Genomic DNA, 12,473 nt, shown 5'->3' on the forward strand with positions numbered 1-12,473 from the left:
CTGAATTAATCACCAATGGGCAATAATTTAATCAATCATGCCTACGTAATGAAGCCTCCATAAAAACCCAAAAGGACCAGGTTCAGAGAGCTTCTGGGTTGGTGAACAAGTGGAGATGAGGGGAAAGCTGCGTGTCCAGAGAGAGCACGGATGCTCCGAGCTCCTTCCCGCATACCTCGCCCTGTGCGTCTCTGCCATGCGGCTATTCCCGAGTTATATCCTTCATAATAAACCAGTAGAATGTTTTCCTGAGTTCTGTGAGCCACTCTAGCAAATTAACTGAACCCTAGGAGTGGGCAGTGGGAACTTCTGATCAATAGCTGGTGGGTCAGAAGCACAGGTGTCAACCTGGGCTTGTGATTGGCATCTGAAGTTGGGTGGGGGGGGGGGTTGGGGAGGGCAGCAGGCTTGTGGGACTGAGCTCTTATCTGTGGGATCTGATGCTATCTGCAGGTAGACAGTGCCAGAATTGACTTAAACTGTTAATGTCCAGTTGGTGTCCTGAGAATATGAGCATTGCTGGGTGTGGGGAAATCACCATTTCTCCCAGCCCAACACACACACACACACACACACACACACACACACACACACACACACACACACACACACACACACACACACACACACACACACACACACACACACACACACACACACACACACACACACACACACACACACACACACACACACCCACTGATCGGAAGCATCAGTAGTGAAGTTTTCTGTGAGTACCGTGGAGGGTAGAGGAGACACATGGAAGAGTTTTCTAGACACCCCTCCATGCGGCCCGGATGTCCACCCAGAGGCCGGTAGCAGAGCTGGGTTAAAACTCAAGTGCACTGAAGTCTAGGAAAGGAAAGAAAGAAGAGAGCGACGGACTCCAAAAGTTCTGGAACATTAAGTCAGTTGCAGCGTGCCAAGATTTAAATAAAGAATTACCGCGAAGGCGTCACCGAGATACCTCAGCGTAAGGTGTGGGGCAGCATCCTTACCTAGGTTAGCGCGCAGCCCCCGTTTGTTTCCCTAAATGCCTGTAAGGCAGATCTCAGGTAATTGTGATCCTCAGATCATCCGGGCTATATTCGAAATACCATGTATTTACTGAGTTAAAAGCTCAGGTCCTGCCTCCAACACAGTTATTTAGAGTCCTTAGGACCTGCCTGAGCAGGCCCGTTCCATGTTAACACACCCTGCCCTGCCCTGCCCCGCCCCAGCCTTCTCCTCAGGGCAGCGATTCTCAGCAGAGCTTGCACAATGAGATTGTTTAGTGCTGAGTCTACCTTAGGAGATGGCTAGGTAGACGCCCTCAGCCCTGTCTGGGAGGAGCTAACAGGTGGGAAGATGGCCCCCACTGACCCCCAAGTGTGGGATGAATGGAAGCAGCGTGTCCTCCCGTCCCAGAGGCTTCACATCCCATCCTGATGTCACTTCCAGTTGCAACCCAAACAGCAGGATAATGTCTGCTGGCTGGAGGATGACGCATCTTCTGACCTCCCCTGGATTTAGGCTGATTCACTGGACTTGTCACACCGCAGACCACCCAACGCCGGCCGCCTCAGGCAGACCTACTGCCTACCCTGAGGACCCCCAGAGAGAGGCTGGGAAAGCTTATGGAAAACTGCCAAGTGCTGGTCAGGCCTGGATCTAGGAAACACTTGGGGTCATGCAAAGAGCCCTGGACCAGAAAGGATGCGATCTGGGCTCAGATTCCTGGCCTGGGTGACCTCAGGTAAACCATTTGACTTCTCTAAGCCTCAGCTTCCTCAGCCATTAACTGTGGAAGGCATCCAGGTCTGCAGGAGGATGCTGGCTGGTCCTCCCACTGATCCAAGGTTTCTCTCAGGTGCTGCCAGAGGCAATAAGATGGGAACACTGGCTGCGTGGGTCTCTGTCGGGAAGCCAGGCTCCAACTGGCTTGTCAATTGCATCCACAATACTTGCAGGCCTGATATATCACCGTAAGTCAGCAGGACCTTTACCCAGTTCCCCTTTCCCTTCTTAGTAACAGCAACTCTGTGGATGACTCTGAGGCCAACTGTGCCTCAGTCTGTCCCCTCAGGACTGGGTTTGTTTACATCCTTCCTCTTCAGCTATCTGGGCCTTGGTTACTTCTTGTAAGACTCCCTCCTCGGTAAGGCTGCTGGGAGGATTGCAAGAGAAAGATGTGTGGAAGATCCCCGGCCTGGTGCCTTCCTACAGGTCACTGTTAGAACAAGGATGCACCCAGATGCCTGCCTGGGCTGGATGAAGCACCTCCTGCTTTGGGAGGAGAGTAAGAGGTTTATGGAGACGGCAAGGCTGGCAAAGGGCCCCGGTGGAGGTGTGGATCCTAAAGCTTTATATTCAAGGGGTCCACTGAAGTTCAAGGCCGATTTCACATCCATCATCCCACCTGATCCGCACCACGGTCAGTGACGGGGGACATTTTACAAATATGAAAAGCGCAGCTCAGGTAAGTGACTCACCCAAGAAGACACAGCCAGCACGGGAAACCAGGGGTCCTGGCCTGAGACCAGGGTCCTTTCCACGGCACCAAATGGCCAGACAAGAAAGAGTGACAAGATAGTGGCAGTCACAGAGTCAGGTCAGCACCACTAATAAACACGGGGTGGGGAGGGGAAACTTGACTACAGATCTGGAACCCTCAGTCCAAGATTCCTATTGCCTTAAAGCTCACTTTCAACCTCCTAAGTGTTCATCATTGACTTTTAGACTACACCCCTCAGGTTCTGGCACCAGGGCCAATGTCCTAGGGCCCAGAAGTGGGCTGCTATTGCCACATTTCCTTCCCCAAAGCTCCAGACGACCCAACATATAGGGCACATCATGCCCATTATTTCATTTAATCCTCATAATACCACCACTGGGATGATCTGGTATTTTTAGCTGAACAAAATAGAAAACAATCACCCAGGGAAGCTAAGGGCAGGGAGAAGGCTTGACCTTAGAGGTGCACAGCCCTGGAGTCTTGGGCCTTTCCTTCCACACCACACTTCTCTCTATAAAGACCCCTGACCAACAGTACCCTCACTATCCTGTCCCCACCTTTAGTGAGGTGCAGGATCGCCTGTAACAGTGGTTCTCAAATTTCAACGTGTGTCAGCGTCCTCCAGAGGAAACACAGACTTCTTCTGGGCCATGAGCCCAGGGGTTCTGAGCGGGAAGGTCTGGGGTAAGGCCTGAGACTCTAACAAGTTCCTGGGTGATGTTGATACTTGCTGGTTGGGGACCACAATTTGAGAACCGCTGATTTATCATCAATTTAAGCACTCTCCCAACGGTTAGGTTAACTCTGGTACATCTACTTGAAATAATGTGTCATTAAGACCACGTGGAGACACAAGGAGATGCTTATGACAATGTCAAGTTAGAACAGGAGGCTGGCGCCCTAGGCTGGTCCCGGTGCTGTGTGTCCTCCAATCCCTTACTCATCTTCCTGTCCTCTGCTCTGTATCCCCAGGGCTGACTCCTGACTTTCTAGGCCTCGTGTCAGGGGGGCTACTGGGGGGTTTGGACAACAGCAGGAACTTGTGGGAGAGTGGAAGGTGGGAGGAAGGGAGCGGCCAGGGCATTTCTCCCCTCTCTCCCTTTCTGCCTTGGGTGGGCATTTCTAACAGAAGCAGCTGCATCTGCTCTACACAGGCCCACCGCTGACCCTGACCCTGGGCTCCGGTCACACCACCTCTTCCACTCTTCCAGGAGTGACCTCCTGCCACTAAGCTCTGGGTCACCTCGCCTTTCCATGTTTGGCTTCTCAGCTTCTGTATCACCTGTGTAACGAAGGCCTGTATTAAATTCCCTTTGTGGTAAATACTTGATGGTGTTCCCGCTTTCCTGTTTAGACTTACTGACATACCCTGATTACAGCTACACAAAAATGCTTATGCCAACGGACAACTCTAGAAGATAACATGAAAAATTAAAAGAGGTAACAATATGAAGATTGTCTTCCAAGAATGTGAGAAGAGTGTCGGTTATTTATCATCAATTACTAATTTTTTTTTTTTTTGCGGTACGCGGGCCTCTCGCTGTTGTGGCCTCTCCCGTTGCGGAGCACAGGCTCCGGACGCGCAGGCTAGGCAGCCATGGCTCACGGGCCCAGCCGCTCCGCGGCATGTGGGATCTTCCCAGACCAGGGCACGAACCCGTGTCCCCTGCATCGGCAGGCGGACTCTCAACCACTGCGCCACCAGGGAAGCCCAATTACTAATATTTAAAACTGGTACCAAGCACATGGTTGAAGAGAAAACAAGGTGAGTCTTGATAAGGAAAAGGTTGGGGAGCCAGGAGTCCATGGCAACAAATCTAAGGAGACCAATCTCTGTACCTTCATCTCTAAAAACACCTTCTTTTGCAGAAACCATGGCCACGGCCACAATGGTACTAGCAGTTCCCCATGAAAGTACCGGTGGTTATCTGAGGGCAAGTGACTCACTTGTTAAAGAGGTCACATAACGTTATCACCGCAATGTTGGTCTCCGGACAGGGCGGGTCACACTGGGCAACACCCCAAACCACCTTCAGCCCTCACTACCACGGAGGCAGCTCCATCTCAGGTCAGGCTCTGACCTGGGACCGATCTGAGCAATCCCTGTGAAGTAGCCAAGGGCCCGGGGGCTGCTGGGAGAGCAGGAATAATGAGAGAGGACGCTCAGAAATTCAGAGGATTCTGTTCAGCCACGTCCCCCAAGCACCACGGCAGCGACGTGTGTGTGCCTGGGGTGCCAGGGTGAGGAAGGGGGAGCTCATTTTCCCACCACTTGGAGGGTTTCTCTCTCCCAAAGGGCACAATTAAAATCAAAAGCAAAACTCCACAAAACCAGATGGTAACAATATAAGAAATTATGCTGGATTCCTGCACTGAACTCAAAGCTGAACGCTGTAGCAGATAATCAAACGCTCAAGTGGAGAAGGAGGTTCTTGGCCTTGGACCAAACACAGTTTGGTGGTCTGTTTATAATATTTTAGCCTGACAACACTGCACAAAATGGACCACAAGGCTCACCACTGTAATGGGTTACTTTCAACCCCAAGCCAAAGATGATTTAAAGCCCTAGGGAGATGGGGGTGGGGAATGCAGCAGAGAGAAGCCTCAAGGGCTTTACGAGAAATGCACGTCTACTCTCCAGAACTCCGAGTGGAACATTTCAGCGTCAGAACCGTGCTTACCATCGAGCATTCTTGGAAAACCAGGATGGTTCACATCAGGCAAGCATCAAAGTGTTTACCGCTCCGCCCCGTCCTCCCACCCGTTCTCCTCTCCCTAAGAACCCGACATCAGAGGCCTTACACTTTCATCCCTGGGTGCTGGCTGACTCCATAAGAAAACTAACTACTCGGGGACAGGGCTATTGGCCAGGGTGTGAACTAACAACAAAAGCTACCCCGGGTTCATTCAGGCAAAGCACAAGTAAACAAAACACCCAGGCAGGGGGATCAAGAGACCTGCTCGAACTCTAGCTTTGCCGCACATTCACTGTGACCTTGGGCAAGTCCTTGTTCCTCTCAGGGCCTCAGTTTCCATCTGTTGAAGGGGTTGGACTAGATAACCTATCAAGTCACTTCTGACCCGGGGAGTACCTACTGTGTATGGCCCAGACTGTGGCAGGGACCCCATGCTTCTGAAGGACAGAGTGAGTACCCTCAAGCTGAGGTCCCAAGTGTTGCAAGTGTCCCCAGAGCCCACAGCTCCTAAGTTGCAGAGTTGGGATTTTCAGCAAAACCTGTCAGACTCCAGGTCTTCCTACTACCCCAGGAGAGGCGCCCTGCTCTGAAGTACCGTCTTCCTTGCACACGCCCTGCCACGTCGGCCTCGCGGTTGTGTGAGCCGAGCAGGATGGACCCCGATTCCGGCCGCTCCCAAGCAGCCTGTCCCCACTCCCTCGGGGTAGCCCTTCGCTCGGCCTGGCTGTGCCTCCGCCTCACACTTGGGGGTCCAGGCTTCCACTCAGGGCAGGGCATCCACAGTCGAGCCCTCCAGGGGAGGGTCAGGTCAGGAACCATGTCCCTGTGCGGCTTCCGAGGCAAGAACAGCAAAACTCAATGCCTCCAGCTGCTGGTTTCACCACCCCCTGCTCCGCTGGACTCTCACTTCCCCATCCAGCTGGTGCTACCCCCTTCCCCCGGGGCCGCTGACCGGCTGGGGGCCTTGGGCTGAGTCACTCAGCATCTCCAGAGCTCCCTTTGCTCGTCTGGACTAGCATCTACTTCCAGAGATGGTCACAGAGATGAAATAAAATCAGGTAGATGACAGCACTTTGTAAACTGTAAAATACAGTACATAAAAGGTCATGGTGGTGTCTCCCCTTCCCGGTGACAGCGGTTGGAAAAGACTCTGGTATCATCGGAGGGACACACCGAGAACACTCGCGAGCACACACACCTCGTGCCTTTATTTTTGAGGCCACTCGGTGCAGTAAAAGAACGACCCCGCCGAAGAACTGGTGGAAGGGTCTCTGTCGCTGCTTCTCCACTAACACAGAGACTGTCCCCGTCACCTACGAGATAGGGGTGAGACCACTTCCCTGCCTCTCCCAGGGCTGCTGTGAAGACAGGACCATGGGAAAGCGCTCTGCAAACCCTCAAGTATGCTCCGCATCCCCTCCCCACCCCGCCCACAGGAGGGGGCAGATGAAGGTCACAGACAGGAGGACACTTGGCTGCTTTCCCTGCTATTCAGAATCACCAAGAGGCTCAGAGGGAGGAGAAAGTGGGGGAAAGGACAGTGCATTGAAACAGCAGCCAGGCAGCAATGGTCGTCAGGCAGGCAGAGCTGACCGGGAAGGGGTGTGTGGTTTTCAGGGTGTCTCTCTCACCTCTCTGGGGGCTCCTAATCTGGTGTCTTCAGAAATACAGAAACAAAACAAAAGCAGCCATTTCCCCCAGCCAAAAAAAAAAAAGCCTACCTTGCAAGAGAAAGCTGCCGGCTGTGCTCACACTCAAGAATGTTTGCTGTGTGTCAAATGCTCTCCCAGGGCCTCCTGGGAGCTCTGCGCGGCCAGGTGCTGAGGGTCCTTGAGGAAGGGCCTGCCCTTCTCAGTTCACTGGGCTCTCTCTGTCCGGAGAAAAGGTCACCCCGACAGAGGTCTGAGCAGCCCTGTCCACACGGCGTGCTCCCAGGTGCCGACGGACGCCAGGTGTGAACCGCTGCGGGAGCTGCTCCCTCAGTTCATTGAAGGGGATTCTGAAACAGCCTTCCTAGCTGCGCCCAACTAGAAGGTGTGAAAAAGCAGCAGAACACCGCCTGTGTTTCCTTCATTCGAGCCTGCCCCCGCGATGCAGCCCGACAGCTCTGCTGCTCTTGTGGGTTTTCTTCCCAGCTCTGCCTGCTCTCCGCTCCTCCACGGACCTTCACCCTCACCCATGCATTTCACCTGGCCTCCACCCACGTGTTTCCGCAGTGGGCTTCCCCAGCCCCTGCCTGCCCCTCTGCCTTCCACCCCCGCCAACAGGTGAAGCAAATAACGGGGGATCCAGCAAGCCTACCGGGCGAGGCTGTTCTCACTTAGCAACAGCTGAGCCTCGTGTGTGCCCAGCCTCCAAGCCACAGTCTCAGAGAATCAGTTCCAGGTCTGGGGCTCTGGGCACTTCTGATTTCCAGAGCAGAAGCATCAACGTGGGCAAATGGGGAACAGAGAAAACAAACCCCAGACCAGAATTACATATAGATGATGCCTCCCGCGATAAAGGCGGTAACGGGGAGAAACGAATAAATGCATATCCCCTCCCACCTCGAACTCCAGGTGTCTGTTTTTATTCTTCTAGATGAGCTCCAGCAATCACCGCTGAGCCGTCAATCAGCTGGGCCAGAGGAACTCTAAGAACTCTGATCGAAACCATGGCTTCCCAAGGGCCTGGCTTTCTCCCCGCCCCCCCCCCTTTTCAGGCAGAGCTGGCAGCACAGCAAAACAATTTCAAAGCACAGAGACCATAAACACCAAATTAAAAGGTAAAGTAAAAAGGGAAGAGATGTTTACTGGAAACTGAAGTTCCACTGCCCAGAAAATATAGGTCTTTTTTTAAACACACATACACCAACACACACATATATATGAGGCCTCTGCCGCCCACCTCGAGAAATATGTACTTTGCTCTATATATGGCTTTCTTATCTGCCCTTGATTATGCTCAGCTTGTGACCGTGAAGCCTGAAATAATTACCCGCAGAGAAATAACAGCCTTGGCCACAGTCAGGGCCTAACAAAGCCAGTCCTGCATTTACCAATGATCACACAACTCGCTCACGGGACAAACTCGAGTTCGCTGATGCACAGATAATCATTCCCATGCATACCTGAAATGCAGCCACCGCTGAGAGGGTGCCAGGTGGCTACTGGAACCAAGAACAATCATCTTACATGATATTTCTGGGTCCGGAAAGGCTTTCGAGCTGAAACTACGCAGGAAACTAAGGTGGGCAGATGGTAATCATCAAAGCAGAGGGCTGGCAGACCACCCCTCACGGGAGAAGGAAAAAGCCAGAGGAAAGTTGACTCCTGAAAGCAGAGAATTCTGGTGGGAGCCAAGGACATAAAGTCGCTCCTACTGGCAATGGGGTGCCCCTCGGGGCGGCTCCCCAAAGATAATCAACGTCGTGTTAGGAGTGAGCAGACAGGCACACTTCACTAGTGGGGCCCATGTGTCTCCCTTTCACTAGCCCAGGTCCACATCCCTTGACGCATTTGTCCCGCCCCACCCATTCCATGGCCCCTCCTTCCGAACCCCTGGGTACTCACCATGTGCCCACAGCACAGAAGACCTTCGTACTATCCCACACTTGTGTATTCAAACCCCAAGTCAGACTGTAAGCTCTCTGAGGGCAGAGGCCGTATCTGCCATTTCTCTGAGTGCCTTGCTTCCTGAACATTTAGTGACTGACGGATTCCTCTTTCGTCTAAGAAATAACAACCTCCATCTGGCATCTGTGTCTACACCCACCTCTCAAACCCTGTCACTGGAAAAGCTCCTCGACCCTGCTCCCCATATGTGAGGCCCTTCGGGGCTAATCAACACCGACAAGTTCTCCTCCCTCCCGAAGCTCATTTCACACCCATTAAGCAGTCCCCTTCACAATCCCACCACCATCACAATATGCCCTCCCCTCTGCCTGAAAAGATATTAGAACTGAGCTGTCCTTTCCCATGAATGTTTACTCTGGACAGCTGCGTCCCCTCAGATTGCATTTGGCTGTAGGGATGGAGTCCCCGCAGGGAAGCACGAACAACTGACTGGGCATAAACGGAAGTGTTTCGATGCGATGGCTGATGAGGGTGGTAGGATCCTCTCAACCGAGGGCAGGGACACTCACCAAGGCACAGGAAACGGCATAGCACATACTTTCACAGCCCCTCGCATCCACCGGGGCATCGCCAAGGATCTGACACTAAGGTATGCCAGCGCTGGCTGGGGCCTCTGACTTGGCTTCATGAAAAAGGCGTGGCTGCGTGTTATGCGTGGCTGCGTGTTACGGTCTGTTTAATCCACTCCTGCTCCGCCCCTGCCCTGGTTCCACCCCCCCCACTTAGTACTCTGAGTTTCCCAAGCAGAAATAACCAACTACAGATGGTTCTACTCCTTCAGAGATGTTTGAGAAACCACTGACCCAGAGAAAGAAAACTGGGGATCCAAATCTCAGGGCAACTACTCACCATCAACAGCTGTGATTACCAAATCAACATGCTTCTCAAATCTAGAACTCTTTTTCTCTCTGTGTGATTTTTTTTTTTTTTTAAACCAACCACTATCACTTTTCCCCGAAAAGAGATGCCCAGAACACTGAACCACAGCTTTACTTAAGATCTAGCGCTGTTGATTCTCAATGCTGGCCACACCCCAGAATCACCTGGATAACTTTAAAAATACTGATTCCCAGGCCCCGCCTGTAGAAATTCTGAATTGGTCTGAGGTGTGGTCTGGGTATCAGAATTTTTATAAGTAACCAAGGTTGAGAACCTTCCATGGTGAGCCCGACCACCAAATGTGGTCATTAGGAAGCAGGAGTCCCAGCTGCCACGGCTTACCCCGCACCTCAAAGCTCTTTCCATCCTGTCTTCAACGGTGGGCCCCAATCTCCAGCCCCCAGAGCGATTGTACAGTGATCCTGAAACTATCTGAATCAGTTAACAGAGTTGGTCATTTCTTTGAACACAAGCTCCAGAATTAGAATGTTTAAGGTGCAGAAACATTAAAATCCTGCTAAGTCAACGCCTCTGGTTTGTCAAGGAGGAAACCAGGGGCCGGGGTAGCAAAGTGACTCACCCAAGGTCACGAAGCTGGCTCACAATGGGGCAGGCCTAGAAACGGGGTCTTCCACCTCTGGTTCTCTCTCCTGTGCACCACCCAGGAGCCCCTGGGGTGACAGACTCCCAAAAAAAGCAGGGTCACGGGAATGGCCACTGTTTACTTCTTGTGTACTTGCAGTGGCCAGCCTCTCATTACTTCATCTCTAGAAGGCTCTGTCTCCTGACTGGCCTTAAAACAGCTGAGGACAAAGATGGTTCTTCTCTTTAAAGATTCCTGAGCGTGCTGGTCAAATCATAATCCTCAAAGAATATACTTGCTGGCTGGCTGGGGTTCATGGAAAAAGCCATTAGCAAAAAGAGTCTACCCCAGTTTTGAAAGAGCACTCTGTCGAGCGGCGGGTGTGAGAGCCCGAAAGCCAGCAGTGGATTCTGGTTTCTTGTGGATAAGAGAGTTGATTGTTGGTTTCAAAATCTCTAACCAACCTGTGAACACGCTTCCCTTCCTTCCTGTATTTTTACAGCACCTCGGCCGCAACGCAGCTGGTCCCAGAAGCACAGGAAGCCTGTGCTTTGGGCTAAATGAGAATTCCTCCTTGCCTGAAGGCTGATTTCCCCTAGCCCGGGAATAGGGAATAGAAGCCTGGCGGCTCCAGGCAGCAGGAGTACGTATGACCGTCCAAATCCACGGGCCATTCACACCTCCTGGACCACGGTGTCTGGCGGTACTGCCACCACCAACGACAACTGAAGATGCTCCGTAAGTATCTGGTGAGTTAAACCGTGACTATAATAGAATTAAATAAGGAATGGGCTGCCTCTGACGGTAGAGCATCAGATGAAAAATTACACTTGCCTCCCAGGAAAATATATGCGTCGAGAAAAGAGTGAAAACCCAGAAGCCAAGGAAGAGAGGGCAGAAAGGTGTCGTGAAGTATTAGAGCCGATACAGACCTCTGAGGTTCTCTCTTGGAGCTTGTCATTTTCTAGATGCGAAGACCAATACCCAGAGAAGCCAAGCTGACCTTCCTGGAGCCAGAAAGCCAAGCTCCACCAAAGAGTGGCCAAGGGCCCTCAGCCTCATCAGAGAAACGGGATGCCAAGGTTCCTTCGTGTTCACGTGTGTCTGTTCTCTGACTGATTCAACACTTCCCTGACCCTGGGGGCTCCGATAATGATGAAGATGAAGACTAGTGTCAGTCACGGAAGGAGGATAGAAAGAAATGGCCCATGTTCGATTCCAGGCATTGCTGGGATGTTCAGATGTGGAAGCCCAGAGAACAGCTGAAGCTGAGGGTCTCTAGCTGTGCAGAACTACAGATCTGGAAGTCAACCCCCCAGTGAAACCCAGAGAGAGGAGAAGCACTTTGAGCTGCAATTCTGAACTGTGATACCCAGCTGGGTAGAACGAGCTCCAGCATGTGGTTTGATTTTCTCGTCACTGAAGTTAAGGCTGATAGACAAAAAATCAAAATAAAAAAACAACAGTGGTCAAAAGGTGACATTCAAAAAGATTGTCGGATCAAAGTCCCTTTGTGAGTACTGTTATTTCACCCTCCTCTGAACGGTAACCACTTCCCACATGAGCCCCAGTAAGGCAACCGTGCAGCCCACAAGACAGATAGAAATATGACCACACTTCCCTCTTATAAACAGGTGACGGTAAACATCTGAGACCACTGGTCCACAGCCGCGGTTAAACAAAGGGTCGGGGGACACCCTGGACTAGCTGTCAGGGCCTCCATCTCCCCATATACTAACTCTCCCTCTGAGTGGGGACCTTGGACCATTAACTTCAGAACTCAAACGGGTCAAACAGAACCAGCCTCACCCTGGAACCACTTCATTGGGTTTCATGCCCAGGCTCACCTGGCCTCTCCTCCTGGAGACTCAAGAATTTTCAAGGAAAGCAGCTGCTTTGGTGCCCGGCCCTGTGCTCAGAGATGCCACTCTGTGAGGGCCTCGCGCAGAGGGCAGGAGGGCAACACATCACGTGTGCGCTGAAGTGTGCAATCCCCCCACTCCCACCTCCCGGATCAGCTGTAGCGATAGAGCCTTTTTTCTTTTAATAAGAAAAGCCAAAACTGCAACTTTTTCAATCAAGCAAGAAAAACAGGCAAACCTGAAACAAACATCTTTAATTAGCTTTGAGATGTTTCCCAGGGGGGTCCTGAGTTAGCCCAGCTCCTAGATCAATAGGAAAATAAGGGCCCATGAGGCCCTGGGACA

General features: G+C 52.0%; 1 protein-coding gene across 4 annotated transcripts in view; it reads right to left on the bottom strand.

The window, feature by feature from the left end:
* SMAD3 (SMAD family member 3) overlaps positions 1 to 12,473 on the bottom strand; it is a 120,259-nt gene that overhangs the window by 91,845 nt on the left and 15,941 nt on the right. Inside the window, exon 1 of one of the 4 annotated variants that reach the window (XM_033439925.2) lies at positions 9,314 to 9,493. The exons of 2 other annotated variants lie outside the window; for them this stretch is intronic. In XM_033439925.2, the coding sequence (XP_033295816.1) occupies positions 9,314 to 9,432 (119 nt within the window). In that variant the 5' untranslated portion in view covers positions 9,433 to 9,493. Of the gene's footprint in view, positions 1 to 998; positions 3,944 to 9,313; positions 9,494 to 12,473 lie in introns of those variants that run through there. One more of the 4 variants, XM_049706657.1, reaches the window with a different exon arrangement.

The sequence above is a fragment of the Orcinus orca genome, chromosome 2 (genome assembly GCF_937001465.1).
Source record: "Orcinus orca chromosome 2, mOrcOrc1.1, whole genome shotgun sequence".
NCBI lineage: Eukaryota > Metazoa > Chordata > Mammalia > Artiodactyla > Delphinidae > Orcinus > Orcinus orca.